Raw genomic sequence first — 17,748 nt, 5'->3', positions numbered from 1 at the left:
ATTGTAGACCTGCACCAGGCTGGGAAGACTGAATCTGCAATAGGTAAGCAGCTTGGTTTGAAGAAATCAACTGTGGGAGCAATTATTAGGAAATGAAAGACATACGAGACCACTGATAATCTCCCTCGATCTGGGGCTCCACGCAAGATCTCACCCCGTGGGGTCAAAATGATCACAAGAACGGTGAGCAAAAATCCCAGAACCACACGGGGGGACCTAGTGAATGACCTGCAGAGAGCTGGGACCAAAGTAACAAAGCCTACCATCAGTAACACACTACGCCGCCAGGGACTCAAATCCTGCAGTGCCAGACGTGTCCCCCTGCTTAAGCCAGTACATGTCCAGGCCCGTCTGAAGTTTGCTAGAGTGCATTTGGATGATCCAGAAGAGGATTGGGAGAATGTCAGATGAAACCAAAATAGAACTTTTTTGGTAAAAACTCAACTCGTCGTGTTTGGAGGACAAAGAATGCTGAGTTGCATCCAAAGAACACCATACCTACTGTGAAGCATGGGGGTGGAAACATCATGCTTTGGGGCTGTTTTTCTTCAAAGGGACCAGGACGACTGATCCGTGTAAAGGAAAGAATGAATGGGGCCTTGTATCGTGAGATTTTGAGTGAAAACCTCCTTCCATCAGCAAGGGCATTGAAGATGAAACGTGGCTGGGTCTTTCAGCATGACAATGATCCCAAACACACCGCCCGGGCAACGAAGTAGTGGCTTCGTAAGAAGCATTTCAAGGTCCTGGAGTGGCCTAGCCAGTCTCCAGATCTCAACCCCATTGAAAATCTTTGGAGGGAGTTGAAAGTCTGTGTTGCCCAGCGACAGCCCCAAAACATCACTGCTCTAGAGGAGATCTGCATGGAGGAATGGGCCAAAATACCAGCAACAGTGTGTGAAAACCTTGTGAAGACTTACAGAAAACGTTTGACCCGTGTCATTGCCAACAAAGGGTATATAACAAAGTATTGAGAAACTTTTGTTATTGACCAAATACTTATTTTCCAACTATATATACAGTGGGGGGAAAAGTATTTAGTCAGCCACCAATTGTGCAAGTTCTCCCACTTAAAAAGATGAGAGAGGCCTGTAATTATCATCATAGGTACACGTCAACTATGACAGACAAAATGAGAAAAACATTTCCAGAAAATCACATTGTAGGATTTTTAATGAATTTATTTGCAAATTATGGTGGAAAATAAGTAGCCACTCCTTCGTTGCCCGGGCGGTGTGTTTGGGATCATTGTCATGCTGAAAGACCCAGCCACGTTTCATCTTCAATGCCCTTGCTGATGGAAGGAGGTTTTCACTCAAAATCTCACGATACATGGCCCCATTCATTCTTTCCTTTAAACGGATCAGTCGTCCTGGTCCCTTTGCAGAAAAACAGCCCCAAAGCATGATGTTTCCACCCCCATGCTTCACAGTAGGTATGGTGTTCTTTGGATGCAACTCAGCATTCTTTGTCCTCCAAACACGACGAGTTTAGTTTTTACCAAAAGGTTATATTTTGGTTTCATCTGACGATATGACATTCTCCCAATCCTCTTCTGGATCATCCAAATGCACTCTAGCAAACTTCAGACGGGCCTGGACATGTACTGGCTTAAGCAGGGGGACACGTCTGGCACTGCAGGATTTCAGTCCCTGGCGGCGTAGTGTGTTACTGATGGTAGGCTTTGTTACTTTGGTCCCAGCTCTCTGCAGGTCATTCACTAGGTCCCCCCGTGTGGTTCTGGGATTTTTGCTCACCGTTCTTGTGATCATTTTGACCCCACGGGGTGAGATCTTGCGTGGAGCCCCAGATCGAGGGAGATTATCAGTGGTCTTGTATGTCTTCCATTTCCTAATAATTGCTCCCACAGTTGATTTCTTAAAACCAAGCTGCTTACCTATTGCAGATTCAGTCTTCCCAACCTGGTGCAGGTCTACAATTTAGTTTCTGGTGTCCTTTGACAGCTCTTTGGTCTTGGCCATAGTGGAGTTTGGAGTGTGACTGTTTGAGGTTGTGGACAGGTGTCTTTTATACTGATAACAAGTTCAAACAGGTGTCATTAATACAGGTAACGAGTGGAGGACAGAGGAGCCTCTTAAAGAAGTTACAGGTCTGTGAGAGCCAGAAATCTTGCTTGTTTGTAGGTGACCAAATACTTATTTTCCACCATAATTTGCTAATAAATTCATTAAAAATCCTACAATGTGATTTTCTGGAGAAAAAAAATCTCAATTTGTCTGTCATAGTTGACGTGTACCTATGATGAAATTTACAGGCCTCTCTCATCTTTTTAAGTGGGAGAACTTGCAGAATTGGTGGCTGACTAAATACTTTTTCCCCCCACTGTAAGTAGTGAGGACTGATGAGGGCTCAGAGTGCACACAAAAAGTGAATAGGTTAAGAGTTCAGGGGGCCTGAAACATGACTGACCTGTTACTTTGGTCAGACCATACAAATCTGTGGTGTAGGATTAAGGTCTAGTCACCTCTTCCACCCTCGATCTACACAGATGGAACTTCTGCACAAAAGAGAACAGTCAGAACACACAACTCTGCAGACGGGAGAACTTTAGAAGCGGAGACAATGAAAACACACAAATGCAATTTCTCAGCGGTGGAGCCGCATACTCATGTTCTGATTGGCTGAGACTTACACAATGCCCAGTCGGCTTCCTCATTCCACAAGACAATTAAGTACAGTAAAGGCTTTCAGTTTCTTTGTATGGGGCAACAGAGTGAGAGGACATAGTGGGGCGTAACAGTTTGAAATCTGACATTACTGTGAAACAACATGTAGGCCGTCAGTCCTCCCCTCTCTGGAAACAAAAACCTTTTTTTCTCTAGTGTTTTCTTTTTTGCAATGTTCTTTATTATCTTTTCCAGTTTTGGATATGAAAAGAGGCATTCATTTTCTTAATTAAATACTTCATAAAGTAAAGCAAAAAATTATTTACAAAATATTCAATTAAATTGTAATCAATGACCTCCGGTGGATAATTACAAGCACCTTCTGCTAGCTGAGGAGAGAAAAATATAAATACATAGAACTGCCACTTTGTTTCTGAAAAAAAATACATGGCATAACATTAGCACTTATTTTTGAAAAATAAAACCCCAAAAAACTGAATATACAGTGGGGAGAACAAGTATTTGATACACTGCCGATTTTGCAGGTTTTCCTACTTACAAAGCATGTAGAGGTCTGTAATTTTTATCATAGGTACACTTCAACTGTGAGAGACGGAATCTAAAACAAAAATCCAGAAAATCACATTGTATGATTTTTAAGTAATTAATTTGCATTTTATTGCATGACATAAGTATTTGATCACCTACCAACCAGTAAGAATTCCAGCTCTCACAGACCTGTTAGTTTTTCTTTAAGAAGCCCTCCTGTTCTCCACTCATTACCTGTATTAACTGCACCTGTTTGAACTCGTTACCTGTATAAAAGACACCTGTCCACACACTCAATCAAACAGACTCCAACCTCTCCACAATGACCAAGACCAGAGAGCTGTGTAAGGACATCAGGGATACAATTGTAGACCTGCACAAGGCTGGGATGGGCTACAGGACAATAGGCAAGCAGCTTGCTGAGAAGGCAACAACTGTTGGCGCAATTATTAGAAAATGGAAGAAGTTCAAGATGACGGTCAATCACCCTCGGTCTGGGGCTCCATGCAAGATCTCACCTCGTGAGGCATCAATGATCATGAGAAAGGTGAGGGATCCGCCCAGAACTACACGGCAGGACCTGGTCAATGACCTGAAGAGAGCTGGGACCACAGTCTCAAAGAAAGCCATTAGTAACACACTACGCCGCCATGGATTAAAATCCTGCAGCGTACGCAAGGTCCCCCTGCTCAAGCCAGCGCATGTCCAGGCCCGTCTGAAGTTTGCCAATGACCATCTGGATGATCCAGAGGAGGAATGGGAGAAGGTCATGTGGTCTGATGAGACAAAAATAGAGCTTTTTGGTCTAAACTCCACTTGCCGTGTTTGGAGGAAGAAGAAGGATGAGTACAACCCCAAGAACACCATCCCAACCGTGAAGCATGGTGGAAACATCATTCTTTGGAGATGCTTTTCTGCAAAGGGGACAGGACGACTGCACCGTATTGAGGGGAGGATGGATGGGGCCATGTATCGCGAGATCTTGGCCAACAACCTCTTTCCCTCAGTAAGAGCATTGAAGATGGCTTGTGGCTGGGTCTTCCAGCATGACAACGACCCGAAACACACAGCCAGGGCAACTAAGGAGTGGCTCCGTAAGAAGCATCTCAAGGTCCTGGAGTGACCTAGCCAGTCTCCAGACCTGAACCCAATAGAAAATCTTTGGAGGGAGCTGAAAGTCCGTATTGCCCAGCGACAGCCCCGAAACCTGAAGGATCTGGAGAAGGTCTGTATAGAGGAGTGGGCCAAAGTCCCTGCTGCAGTGTGTGCAAACCTGGTCAAGACCTACAGGAAACGTATGATCTCTGTAATTGCAAACAAAGGTTTCTGTACCAAATATTAAGTTCTACTTTTCTGATGTATCAAATACTCATGTCATGCAATAAAATGCAAATTAATTACTTAAAAATCATACAATGTGATTTTCTAGATTTTTGTTTTAGATTCCGTCTCTCACAGTTGAAGTGTACCTATGATAAAAATTACAGACCTCTACATGCTTTGTAAGTAGGAAAACCTGCAAAATCGGCAGTGTATCAAATACTTGTTCTCCCCACTGTATATATTACAGAACTCTCCTGAAATACATTTCCACTAAAAGGATACTTAAAGTTGATTTCTATATACACACACACCTTTCAAGTTTTATGATTTTCTCTTTTTTTAAAAGATCCATATCCTTGCAAGCCCGTTCTCCCTTTCCAGCCCCACAGTTTTTTTTAAGTCTAAGAGAAAAGTAACAGGACTAATGGGGTTTGGCAGGCATGGCCATAAGGAAGCATTGTGACCCCCAGCAGAAAAAGGTCATTGTCCATCGCCCCCCCTCCCCAGTCCCTCTCCACCAATCCCAGGAATTCCAGAGTCCATAGTCATGAAGTCCACAGGAGTCTCACAAAGACTTACGACTGAAATGTCCAAAGACAGTGAGCTCCAGCATGAAATGTCCAAAGACAGTGAGCTCCAGCATGACCACTTTTCTTTATATAAAAAAAAGAAACACTCCAATCATCCTACACTCGAAAAGAAAGTGCTAATCGCTGACAGTCATATAGAATCACACATTCGACATGGCCATCATGTCTCATTCAACACAATATATGATGTAATCAAAAATATATATATATGAGCAGCCTTTATTAGTTCGTTGTCTGTTGGGGATTTTCTTTTGTTGTTTTGCTAAACATCATGAATAGTGTTGCTATGGCAACATGACGCCTTTAAAACCTCAAAACACTGAAGGAAAGGAAACAGCCACCCCTACAGCTTGTTGTAACGCTTATCATTCTCTTGCAATTTGTTTCTCAATATATTTCACTTTAGTTCAAAAACAATTGGCAGCGCAAAATAAACAAAAAAATAAAAGAAAAACGATTGCATGTTTGGATCTGTAGTAGAATCTCCCAGCTGATTCTTTCCCCAGTCTTTTTTTTTTTTAAATTTTCGCAGAAGGATTTTGCAGATTCTAAATCATTAGACAGCATGTTCTCTTTCCTCCTCCAGTCCAGGGGGCGCTGGTGAGCAGGTCCTAGCTGTTGTTGTCAGACTCCTCGTCCTCGGCCTCACGGAGCCAGGTGAAGAAGGCAGTGACGGACTTCAGGGCCACACCCTTGCCCTGCATCTCAGCTGGGTCCTTGCTTGACTCCCACTTGTAGAAGGCCTCCTCTTTGATCACGTCCTCGTCGTACAGCGTGTCAAAGAACATCCGCAGCAGGTCTACAAGAAAGGAGGAAGACAGGATGTCAACACAATGGAAGGGGAGCGAGACAGGATTTCAATATACAATGTACACACAAATAACTACTCTAGGTTCCAAATTGGTCAACCACACCCCTCGGTCAAATTACCCCTATGGAAAAAAAGGAAGAAAAAGGCTAACATTGGGAGACAAACACAGGACAAATCTGAGAGTCTTCATGTAAAAAAACTGCCAAAGAGACTTGACACATAGGGAAACAGAGGAGAGTGACTGAAGTCATTGTGTATCTCACTCACTGGCAGGTTGCTCCATCTCCACCATGAGGGCCTGCAGGGCGTAGAGGGCCTGCAGCTCCTTCTGCTCATCCTTCAGGTACTTGTGGAGCAGCTTGGCCCTCTGGGTGATCACCTTCGCATCCAACTTGGAAGGGTTTTCACCTGGGGGCAGAGGTCAAACTATATTTTGGTATTTTTTAAATTAGTCCACTATTGATACAGTCCCAAAATGTTTTGCATGTCAGCAGTCATGTTTTGAATATATTGGACTTTCAAGAAGCAAAGTGTCCACGGACACGTCATCATGATGATGCGTTTGGAGTGATCTGAACCATAATAAGCTGGCTCGGATATATTCTTTCACAATTGTCCTTTCCAGCACGGTTCCAGCAACTATGCATTGGTACAGTGCTGCTATGTAGTGTGAAAAGGGTATTTGAGTGGAGGGTTGTCCTGATACAGTGTTGGATTGAGAGGTGGTAGCAATAAAGGTAGGGTAACTCACAGATGATGGCCGACTGGCAGATGGATGTCATGACTGCTCTGACAAACACGTTGGAGGATATCTGTGTCTCGTCCAGGTTAGCCTAAAGAGGGAGGGCACAGTAAATCAACACATATCAGTGGGGTTGAGCAGTGAGATATACAACAGGGACATATATAACGGAGTCTATTGGTAAAACTACTGCAGAAGGAACCAAAAGCAAATCAAAATATTAATTGGGTGAGTGGACACACACATCATACCTCGACCCAATCGTAGATCCTCTGGTTGTCAGCCTTGTCCTGTATGAGCCTGTCCAGCTGTTTGTTCAGCTCCTCTGAGCTCAGCTCCTTCTTACTGCTCTTCTCCGTCTCATCACCTCCTCCTCCCAGGGTGAACTCCACATTCTGCATTCAGAGGGTACACACAGCAAGAGAGTGAAACATCCCATCATTACTGTAGAGGGCTTTCCAGACAGGAAGCGATGGGGCAGAGCAAAGGTCGCCAAAATAGAGCAGATTCCTATTTCTCCACCTCGGCTGAGCGGCTTTCACGTGTACGAGCACCGCAGATCGCTCCGCCTAGAATAACGTTGCCCGCCTAGTGCCATTGAAAATAAATGGGCAACTCTGCTGCCGCTTCCTGTCTGGAAAGCCCTTAAAGCACCATGGGAAAACTGTTGATGCAAGTAAGACTATCACATTTGATTTAAATTTGATCGATTGATCTAAAAGGTATGACGTAGATGCAGAAAATAAACAGCATAGCGGGTCAATTTTTCGCAACAACTAAGAGTGTTAAAGCGTGAGGTCAACTTCCCAGCTGTTTTGGTCCCCTGGCTGTAAGACCGTAAAGCAAACCAATGCACAAGCACAGATTGTGTGAGAGCGAAGTCTTGCATCTCAATATCAGCGGTGCTGCTCGTGCCAACGTCATTTCGCTGAGTCTACCTTGAATAATTGACTATTATTTCATATTTGTCTCTCAGCGCAGTTTAAGGTCAATACTAAATGGTGTATCTCCTTTCAATCCCTACAGGGTCATGACCTCTGACCGCTTACCTTTTCTGTCACAAACTTGTTGACATCCTCGTCCTCAGGCAGAAAGTCTTTCCAGCTAAGCCCCGCCTCCCTCCACATGGCGCCTGCCTTTTTATGGCTCTGAGGTAGACGGATACAGGTGGTTCCATTTAAAACACTTAGGATCCACAAACATGACATTTGTATAGGATTCAAACATCAAAAGGTAATAAAGCAACATCTCCTTTACAGGTTGGGTAGTGAGAGAACGTACCATTCCTTTGCAGAGTAGGGTAAGGACCTGGACCAGCAGAACTCCAGCCGTCCCCTGAGGAACCAGGGGCTTGGATATCTCTCTGCAGGGTCAAAGGTCAAAACAAGGTCAGTAGGTCACATCGTAATATAGATGATACTGACTGATTGAATAGGGTTATTATTAGTAGAGGCCTAGAATGAAGCCTGGGACTGACTTGAAGAGCTGTCCCATGGGGATGCCTCCTTCGTGGAGCATAGGGGTGATGAGCTCAGCCAGGTAGAGCCAGATATGTGGGATGTCTATAGCCATGTCCTCTGCCACCTCCAGTATCTCCTGAAGCCTGTTGAGACACACACAAACATAACACACACACTCCAAATCAAAATCACTCAGATTTATCAGATAGACTTGATCTATAAAATAAAAAAAAGGTAAATATACTAGTGGTCCACTACCAACCACCCTTTTCACATATTCAATGTTTCACAACTCATTTGTGTGTAGTGCTGTTCCACAGGCAGAAAAATGAGGTGACTGACCCTCTGTAGTACTGCTCTGTGGGCAGGGTGCCTGCCTTGTACAGCTGGTGCAGCAGCAGGCCCATGCGTTCTCTGGCGATGGGGCTGCGCTCCAGAGTGGACTCCAGACCGCTCCGTACAAACACAAAGAGCAGCGGGGTGCTGTTCATCTCCACTACACACTGCAGCGCCTCCTACAGCGCCGGAGGGGAAACAAACAGGATTCAAAAGGTTTCTTTTACTCCTCTAAAGTAGGGCTGTGTTTCAGTAATAAAAACTGGTTAAAAACAGTTTGTTGTATATCATTTACATGGAAAGCCATTTTCAAATTAGCACCATGTGGCCAACTAGCTACAGTATGCATCATTCAACTGTTGCATATCTGTGTGTGGTTGATATGTAGGCCAATGATCTGCATGGGTATAAATGTGATGTACCTTCATGTCATTGATGTGTAGGTACTCCTCTATGATAGCTGTGGACTTCTTCTCCAGCTCTTCTTCACTCAAGGCAGGTTTGGTCTGGGGAGGAGGGGGGGTTGGAGCAGCTTCCCTCTTCACTGTGGCCCAAACAGAGAGAGAATGTCACATACAGAAGTTACTCAAAATGTCTGCCTGAGAAATCCTTGCCTTTTAAAACACTACAAATTCCCCATAAACTATTCCTGATTTGGATAACATAGCACCAACTCTCTGCCTTTCCCCGTCCCTTTAAAGCCCTGGTCACTCCTGCCAGCAGTACTGTAAGCCTGACAGAATGTATGCTGTGTTTCGTACCATTCTCTTTGCTCCTAGCTCGGTCTCTGCTGCCCCGGTCCCTGTCGTCGGTCATGCTGGCTACGCGGCGTACGGGATCAGCAGGGCCACGGTGCTCCCTCTCTCTGCTGTGCTCCTCTGTCTCCCTGCTAAAGCTCCGCTTGCTGACCGGGGGCCGGTTCCTGTCCCGGTCGTCCCGCCGGTCGAAGCGGTCGTTGCTGCCACGGTCATGACGCTCAAATCTGTCGCTGCCACGGTCCCGGCTCGAGCTGTTCCTGTTTGTGTACGGGGGGGGGGGGTTGATACAAAGAGTGGTAACAGTGATGTTCCATATTTAAACCAGTGACTATCTGACACAAAGAGAAAACCTCACAGACAGAAAGAGATATGTAAAGGACAGATGTAGTCTGTTGTAACGTCCCAGTGCTGCTGACCTCTGAGGAAGTCTTCTGTCCGAGTCCTGTGAGGGCTGCTGTGGCTGCAGGGCTGAGAACCTGTTGAGGGTGCTGGTGGCTGGGCGGCCTCCTGACTCTGGGGCTACACACATACACACACACTTTGTGTTTAAGGAGTCTAAGAGTAGATATTTCACAGTGGTGGGTGTACTGGTAAAAGGACTTACTGGCTTCCCCAGCGGGTTTGGCTCCGGTGGTGCCTCCACTGCTACCCTTACCCCAGCTGCCCCACATGCCCTTGCCCCCGAGCTGGGGCGCCAGCAGCTGGTTGTTGAAGTCCAAAGCCCCAGGCTGCAGAGAGAAGGAGAGGTTAGAAACATTACTGTTGAGGAAAGAAGACTAGCAGAATTGTTGATGTCATCTTGAGATCTGAGAAAGGTCTGAGGTTTCAAGTTACATAAATAAGAAGTTTGGAGGAGTCAGGATTGGTATGGTCATAACTCTAAATGGAGGTTAAAGGTTAAGTGGTGTGTGCTAGACTACAGAGTGAGTGGGTTTAGGGTTTTCAGTCCAACAGATTAGAAGAGTTGGGAATGGTAGGGCTGATAGAACTTTATAATGGGGTTGAAGGTTAAGGAGGTGGTTGCTAGACTGCAAGTGGAGGGGGTTGGAGTGTTTCAGTCCAAACTGAGTATGGGGTCTACGATACGTGGCTGAGAATCCACAGTATGATGTATCACTGACCTTAGTGATCTTGCTGAGTCGGCTGGTGTCGATGGGTCTGCTCTTGGTGGAGATGGGAACTGTGTTCCAGCCCTCATCCTGAGGCTGACTCCTCTGGCCCGCCTGGGGGTGTTGGCCCCCGCGGTTCCCCTGATCTCTTCCTCCTCCTCCTCCTCCTCCTCCTCCTCCTCCACCACGTCCTCCACTTCCTCCTCGGGTGTTCTGGTTGAGGAGTTGTTGCTGCACCTTGAGAACCTCCCTGTGCTCCTCCAGCTCAGCCTCCTTGTGGATCTGGTCTATGGTCTTGGGGCCCTGCTCTCCTCTCCTGGGGACCCACGTGTTCTGGGAGGGAGTGAGTACAGTAATATAGTTTAACTGAGGATTGGAGTTAGATGGGAAAGTGTGGCGTACTCTTAACACTCCATATCTCTTCGAGGCATAAGTCCCTTAGTCAATAAATTAAGAGATAAATGGGTCACTTGACAACTAGGCTACATAGCGAGAGAGAGCGAGATGCCTTGCCCTACCTTGACCCCGCTGTCAGCTTTTCCAGACCAAGGAAACTGAAACTAGTGTTTTCCTAGTAAACGGCAGGGGCCAGTGTGCCGACTGAGTGCAGCTGATCAGCTCTTATGAAACATCCCGACTGCTGCTTTGGTAACACACTTACTTGGGGTGGAACCATAGAGATCATATAATGTGGTGCACGTGTTGGAACCCTGTCTGAACATGTAGACCTACATGACCTATGTTGTACAGGGATCAGACAGTGGGGAGACTGGATCCAGTACAACACCACAGCACTGCAAGTCACAGTCAAACAAACACAAAGAGGCTCTGCAGACATTTTCCCAGAAAGGTCACTGGAGACTAAACTAGTTAAAGTGGAACAGTCCAGCATTTATATTTTCCAGTAAACTGCATTATGGGAAACCTCAGACACACACACAGCTAACAGCACTGTACAAATAAATGCACATCTAGACCTTAGATAGAGGCCCAAGCTACATATCCTAAGTAAACATACCTGTATGTCCTTAGTAACTAGTAGTTTTCAAACAAAGAAAGAAATGTGAGTTTGTGAACCACTGAAAGCTTAGTGAATGGGTCATAGGCATTAGGCTTGGGATGTATAGCGTATATACCAGGGTATTTGGAAATACCCACGGGACAGTTTTTCAATACTGTCAATACCGCTGAAACTATATTATTTGAATATTTGTAGCTACTTTTTAAGTTAATGTCTGCAGTCAACTTGTGCAATTCAGGAGATAATGCAGATGTCATTATCTCATTATGAAGCTTCCAGGTAGTCTTGGGAGTAACTGAAGGTGATCTAGTTACAGTATGGAATTCACAACTAGATATCTTACAACTATTAAGTTAACTGTCTAAAATGTGCTAAATGCTCTGCAGTTGTGCATTTGGTTTGCTAAATATGTACCAAGTTCTTCTAGCTAAATTGTTAGCTTCTTGCAATCAAGCTCCTCTTGGTAACAGCAGAGAATCCCTTCCTTGCCGTCTAATATTAGTTTTGCGTGTGCAGCAATGGGTGTTGCATTTTTGAGTGACATATATAACTTTATGAGTCAGATGTCTTTCCTGCAATGTGTGTCAGACTTTATAAATTGTTTGCATGAGTTTGTTAGATTTGACTTGTACTTGTTAGCGTTGCTAACCTTGGGATTGAAAATAGCGCTCGTGTTCAGTGCAGGTATTACCGAATATCCCTGTACGGCACAAGGTCGGTATGAAGGTACAATCTGGATACTGCCCAAAACTAACAGGAATGGTTAAGTAGTTTATGTGAACATCAATGGACACATCCGTTTAGAAGGGTGGTAAAAATCTAGATGGTGAATGACATTGAGAGGAGGGAGGGTTTACAGTAGCTTGGAGAGATGTTATTGGCTGCGGTGTGCAGACTGACTCCTGTCTCAGCCTATGGCACAGAGGGGCCCAGCTGGGGAGCCTCCCTGTATTAAAGAGCTGAGTTTCTCTCTCTCTTAGCCCACTTCAGAACCAACACGGGCCAGGGCTACAGACTAGTGTGGGCGTCTATGGGGCTGTAAAACAACACACCCACTATGATACACTACATGCATGCATAGAGGGGGCTTGTAAAGGAAGTGAGACTAGAGGTCAGAGGTGATTTGGGATCAGGGATAAGTTCAGAGGTAATGTTGGGTTAGGGGAGACCATTCTGTCTATGGTAGTTTGACCCATAGTCTTTACAGATAGGCTTGGATACATACCAACCAGAGGACAAGGGTCAGTCAGATTAGATAGAGATGACCAAAAGGTTTAGGTGAGGGGGCTGAAGCATTCCCCAGACACTGGTGTGTATGTGTGCGTTAGGAGGCATTACCCTCCTGAGGTCCAGTACGTCCTGCAGCATGAAGCGGATTCTGGACGATGTCTTCTTCTCCTTGATGATCTTGTCCATCTGGGCAAAGTACTGGTCCATACGAGGCTACAGAAAGAGAGACAGCCAGGTTAGTGTGTGTGTGTTGGTGTGTAAATCTAAGTTCCTTATAAATCATTTGGTGTAAGTGTTCTAAAGGATGTGTGTGTGTGTGTGTGTGTGTGTGTGTGGGAGACACAGGTTCAGGGTTACCTTTGCCTTCTCAAAGTCCAGGTCCTTCCCTATAGTGGACAAGAGTCTACAGAGGCACTCTAGCGACTCCTCATCGTGGTTCTTCAGCAGCTTGACGATGCAGTCGTGCATGATGGCCTCCGTCAGCATCTTCAGCTTGAACAGCTCACCGATGAACTTGATGTTGCCTAGCGACCTCCGCCGTGCCTTGTCTTTGGCCTCCTCCAGCTCCGCCTTCAGTCGATCCTTCTCCTCCTTCAGACAGGTAGTGATGTAACAGAGGGAGAGGAAGCAGGGGGAGGGAGGTATAGCACACAGATGGTCAGCTAACTCCTACTGAAACCAAAACCAATTCAAAGTGTGAGAGAGACATTTGAATTGGTCACAGAGCCCAGCTCGTACCGTGGCTGCAGCGTCCAGCTCTTTCTGCTTCTCCTCAAAGATGACATCATCGTCCTTGTCCTTCTCAAACTCCTTCTGACAGCGGTTCAGAAGCAGCTTGCGGAAATTCACAGTGACTCCCGGCTTGTCTGTAGTGGGGACTTTGAGCTGACGAGAGGAAAAGACAAAAACAAACATTTAGGCCACGGTTGGAGAGCTTTGCAGACGTCACATAAAGCATAAGAGGGAACGTGATGAGTGTAGTAGAACCACTCCAGTCAGTGGCCTAGACACGTGGCACAGAACGGAGGTCATCACCGGACCAAGCCCAGCACACTAGCTGAACACGCATACACCCTTCATAGTCACTCACCCCCATAAGGCAGCGGCACATGTTGGCGTAGGCCACGGAGAAGTTGGGTTCAGAGATGGCCTTCTCAAAGATCAGATCTATCACTCCCTTCAGCCTCTCCTCCGTATCGATGGTCAGCTCTGTGACCTGCTTCATCAGCTGTTGGAACATCTGAGGGGTCAGCTTGTTCAGGATACTACGGACCCTCTTGAACAGCTCCTGGGTCTTGGCCTGTTCTGGGTCGTCGCTCTCCTCCTCAGGAGCAGCTTGCCCACTGGTAGCCTTCTTGACGGCGGGCTTCCAGGCCTTCTCAGCCTTATTGAGCTTCACGTCGTCCGTCAGAGACGAAGAGATGTTGATGATCCTCCTGGGTTCCTTACGCTGGCCCTGCTGGGAGCGACGTGGTCCTCCACCACCCATACCAGAGGGCTGGAGGAGTGGAGGGAGGGGAAAAGGAAAGAAATTCAGTCAACATTGTTTTAATATAATCAGACTTTCAGAATCAGAGTGTAGTCTTTGAGAAGATTGACAGTTTCCCATGGTAACTCACTGGTCCTCCTCTGTGGCCACCTCCTCCTCCTCCTCCACCACCTCCTCCTCCTCCTCCCCCTCCCATTCCAGGCCTGCCCAGGTTGGCAAACGAGGGCGTGAAGTCAGTGCCCATGTTCATCCCCGGCAAACGGCCGGGGTCCAACTGGCGGAGAGGGGCCTTATTCGCCTGGAGAGCGAGAAGTAGTACCAGGAATAGAGAGAAAGAATGTCGGACAAAGAAAGACAACAAAACAAATAACTGGTGAATAATGTGGTCCATCTGAAGAAAACAATCTATACAATTCTCGAATGGAGTGTGCAGTGGTTCCTCCAGTCCAGCAGGGGACAGTGTGTTGTACTGTACCTTGTCCAGCACGACATCACTGATCTGAGGCAGGCCCTCAGGCTTGGACATGGCGGCACTGATGAACTGGAAGCCCAGCAGGAAGTCCCTGTCATACCTCTTCTTCTCCTCTGGGTCTATAGGCCTACATAGTTCTGGAGGAACAAGGAATTATAGAGGAATCACATTATTACATTTTAGTCATTTAGCAGATGCTCTTATCCAGAGCGACTTACAGTTAGTGAGTGCATACATTATTATTTTATTTATTTTTCATACTGGCCCCCCGTGGGAATCGAACGCACAACCCTGGCGTTGCAAACTCTACCAACTGAGCTACATCCCTGCCGGCCATTCCCTCCCCTACCCTGGACGATGCTGGGCCAACTGTGCGCCCCCCCCATGGGTCTCCCGGTCGCGGCCGGCAACGACAGAGCCTGGATTCGAACCAGGATCTCTAGTGGCACAGCTAGCACTGCGCCACTCGGTAGTTCAGGGTTTAGATTGGTAGAGTTAGGGTATATAGTCTGGCATCCGACCTGAGTATCGCTCAGTTTCACTAATGTTTACCTTAAAAAAAAAAATCATACATTGACGTCAAATGGGACTTTAGGACTCGTGCTCTGACAAAGCATTTCCAATAAAGTTAAACTTTGCATCCTCTCTTGACTGACAGTAAAGGCAGACCTTGTGAGATAAGGTGTAGAGGATAACGTTAAGAGGATTACGTTTCTAAGTAAGTATAGAAATGTTACAGGGCCTCTTATGGCCAAGGTTCAGAACCCACCCTCTCTGTACTGGTACTTCAGATCCCCGGGCTTGGGTTCAATGTTCTCTGCATCCAGTTTGTCTTCCTTCTCCTCCCACGTCTCATCCACCTCTTCGACTGCAGGGGTGGCGGCTGGGCGGGGCTCCTCAGCGTCAGCGGCAGAAGTGGGTGTGGCCTGCTCTGGCTCAGGCGGGCTCTGCACTACCTGCTCCTGGAGAGGGAGAGAGAGAGAGAGAGAGAGAGAGGGGGAGAGAGAAAAGAGGAGGGATTGAGGAAAGAGTAGTCTGTAAAAACATTTTTATATTTTGGGCTGTGAACAGCCATTTTTAAAGCTTTGATATGAGATTGCGTGGGTAGTTTGTGTGAACGGACCTCCTTAAAGGCATCCAGGAGGTCTCCAACAGCCTCCTTCTTGTTCAGATCCTTCATCTTCCTCTTTTTCTTCGGCACAGAAACAGCAGCTACAAGCAGAACACCACCAACACAGTCAGACTAAACCACCATGGATTGACACTCAATCCCTAATCCAACCCTAGCACCCACACTCCACCTAGCCTGTCAGAAATCAAGTGGAGCGGTTACCACATTGCCACCTATCCAACATTTTATTTTTATGGCTTTCTGTTGGAGCTATGATCACTCCAAGTACCCGCTGTTCTGGGTCCTCGGCGTAGACATAACCCTGTCACTCTCTGCCCCTCATGACACAGGCCCGACACACAGTCGGACTGCAACGCCTCAAGGGGCAGATCCTCCTAGCCAATGTTTTATCTTCACGAAGTGCCAAGGGGTAGGGTTAGGAATTGAAAAAAACGATGTGGTTGAATGACAAACAGATGAATCTAGATAGAGAAAAAGACAGAGATAGAGGGAGACTGTTTCAAAGACAGAGAGAAAAAGTGTGAGTCTGTCAGACTGATACTGACCTTGCATAGAACTCTCCCCGGCTGGGGTGTTGCTCTGTGGTGGTGGAGAGTCCATCTGGTCTTCCACACGGGGAGGGGTTACCTCTGTAGTAGTAGCAGTCTCAGCTAGGACCACGGGGGCAACAGTCACCTGGACGGCAACAGGGGCGGGCATTGGTGTCACGGCAACGGGGGCGGGCATTGGCGTCACGGCAACGGGGGCGGGCATTGGCGTCACGGCAACGGGGGCGGGCATTGGCGTCACGGCAACGGGCGTTGGCGTCACGGCAACGGGGGCGGGCGTTGGCGTCACGGCAACGGGCGTTGGCGTCACGGCAACAGGCGATGCCGTCACGGCAACAGGCATGGGTTTAGGCACGGGTGCCTCCCTCTGTAAGTGGGCCACCTCAGGCTCAGCGATGGGGCTGACGTCACACTCCGACGACTCTGCAGACACCTTCTCAGGGTCCTGTGGGCTGGGGAGAGGCAGGCCGTTGGGCAGCCTGAGCTCCTCTGGCTGGGCGATGGGAGACTCCAGCGGGGGTTTTGCTGCCTGGGGGGAGGGCAAGGTGATGGACAGGGCTGATGGCTCCTCCTCCTCGGCTCGGGGAGGCTGGGTGGCAGACACACTGTTAGTGCTGCTGCTTGGGGTGGTCACTGGAGCAAGGGAAGGCTCAGGTTTGGATGATGTAGTCACCTCCTCCCTAGCCTTCGCCACCTCCTCTTTAATCTCCTTCTCCTCCTCCCGAGCCTCCTTGGCGGCTGAGGGCTGCTCCTCGGCTGCAGGAGTGGGGCGGGGTTCAGGCAGGGGCGCAGGGTAAGCGGGCACTTCAGGGGCAGATGGGGATGGAGCAGCGGCCGGGGCTGGTGCGTCCATCACGTCTGCAACGGGACTAGTTGAGGGTGGGGGGGTGGGTAGGTCCTGGGGTAAGGAAGGGGAGTTACTGTCCGTGTCTGGGGGTTTGACCTCTGTAGGGGCAGGGGCAGTCTTGACCAGTTCAGGGGTTTTAGACGGGGCTGGGGGGCCAGTGATGAGAGTGGCTGCAGGTTTCCCTCGGTCATCTGAGGAGGAAAGGCGATGACGAGGAAAAACCATGAGAGGGCCTGCTTAACCATTACCTTTCTAGGGTGAATTTAAAAGACTCAAGTGGCCCATAGTACCATACTAATGTTAAAATTTACCCTCATATCTGTTGATCATATTTTGATAATTACCCACTTATTATCAATCCGTCATTAAATGGCCAAAATGCATGGGTCCTTTCCAAAAGGAGCATTTTGCCGGTCTATGCGATTTAGTCAAATTCACGAAAAATGACTTCTATATACTGGATGGGTATGGCCAGCTACATCCTTCAAGATTACCTGACCCCTCGGCCAACTCACCTGGTCTGACGACGCCAGGTGTCACGTTCTCACCGTTGGCCTGGGCAACGGCTGGGCCCTCTGATCCAGATATAGATGACTAAAGGAGGGACAGAACACCACAACACACAGACATTAGATAACTAGAGTGGACACAACCTTATGAAGGTTAGATACAATGTCCAATATGAAAACAAAATGTCTGCCCAT

The 17,748-nt window shown here is 47.4% G+C and overlaps 1 protein-coding gene and 2 non-coding genes across 13 annotated transcripts in view; all 3 read right to left on the bottom strand.

The window, feature by feature from the left end:
• Window positions 1–5,134: 5,134 nt before the first annotated feature.
• LOC121567718 (eukaryotic translation initiation factor 4 gamma 1-like) overlaps window positions 5,135–17,748 on the bottom strand; it is a 46,971-nt gene continuing 34,357 nt past the window's right edge. For all 11 annotated transcript variants that reach the window (XM_041877949.2, XM_045218899.1, XM_045218893.1 and 8 more), the window contains 23 exons: window positions 17,560–17,638; window positions 16,195–17,235; window positions 15,641–15,729; window positions 15,287–15,479; window positions 14,521–14,654; window positions 14,176–14,343; window positions 13,647–14,054; window positions 13,295–13,441; window positions 12,914–13,147; window positions 12,665–12,769; window positions 10,318–10,638; window positions 9,801–9,924; window positions 9,613–9,715; window positions 9,200–9,453; window positions 8,861–8,982; window positions 8,445–8,617; window positions 8,120–8,245; window positions 7,924–8,005; window positions 7,692–7,790; window positions 6,894–7,037; window positions 6,652–6,733; window positions 6,168–6,308; window positions 5,135–5,888 (listed from right to left, as the gene is read on the bottom strand). In XM_041877949.2, coding sequence (XP_041733883.2) covers window positions 5,701–5,888; window positions 6,168–6,308; window positions 6,652–6,733; window positions 6,894–7,037; window positions 7,692–7,790; window positions 7,924–8,005; window positions 8,120–8,245; window positions 8,445–8,617; window positions 8,861–8,982; window positions 9,200–9,453; window positions 9,613–9,715; window positions 9,801–9,924; window positions 10,318–10,638; window positions 12,665–12,769; window positions 12,914–13,147; window positions 13,295–13,441; window positions 13,647–14,054; window positions 14,176–14,343; window positions 14,521–14,654; window positions 15,287–15,479; window positions 15,641–15,729; window positions 16,195–17,235; window positions 17,560–17,638 — 4,557 coding nt within the window. In that variant the 3' untranslated portion in view covers window positions 5,135–5,700. The remainder of the gene's footprint in view (window positions 5,889–6,167; window positions 6,309–6,651; window positions 6,734–6,893; window positions 7,038–7,691; window positions 7,791–7,923; window positions 8,006–8,119; window positions 8,246–8,444; window positions 8,618–8,860; window positions 8,983–9,199; window positions 9,454–9,612; window positions 9,716–9,800; window positions 9,925–10,317; window positions 10,639–12,664; window positions 12,770–12,913; window positions 13,148–13,294; window positions 13,442–13,646; window positions 14,055–14,175; window positions 14,344–14,520; window positions 14,655–15,286; window positions 15,480–15,640; window positions 15,730–16,194; window positions 17,236–17,559; window positions 17,639–17,748) is intronic.
• Window positions 13,546–13,596, bottom strand: LOC121568520. The gene has a single exon (XR_006001268.1). It is a non-coding gene; the product is annotated as a small nucleolar RNA SNORD66 (small nucleolar RNA).
• LOC121568519 lies at window positions 15,889–16,018 on the bottom strand. The gene has a single exon (XR_006001267.1). It is a non-coding gene; the product is annotated as a small nucleolar RNA SNORA17 (small nucleolar RNA).

The sequence above is a fragment of the Coregonus clupeaformis genome, chromosome 6, assembly GCF_020615455.1.
Source record: "Coregonus clupeaformis isolate EN_2021a chromosome 6, ASM2061545v1, whole genome shotgun sequence".
In the NCBI taxonomy this organism is placed as follows: Eukaryota; Metazoa; Chordata; class Actinopteri; order Salmoniformes; family Salmonidae; genus Coregonus; species Coregonus clupeaformis.
Note: the sequence above shows the minus strand (reverse complement) of the source record. Positions and strands in the feature narration are given on the sequence as shown.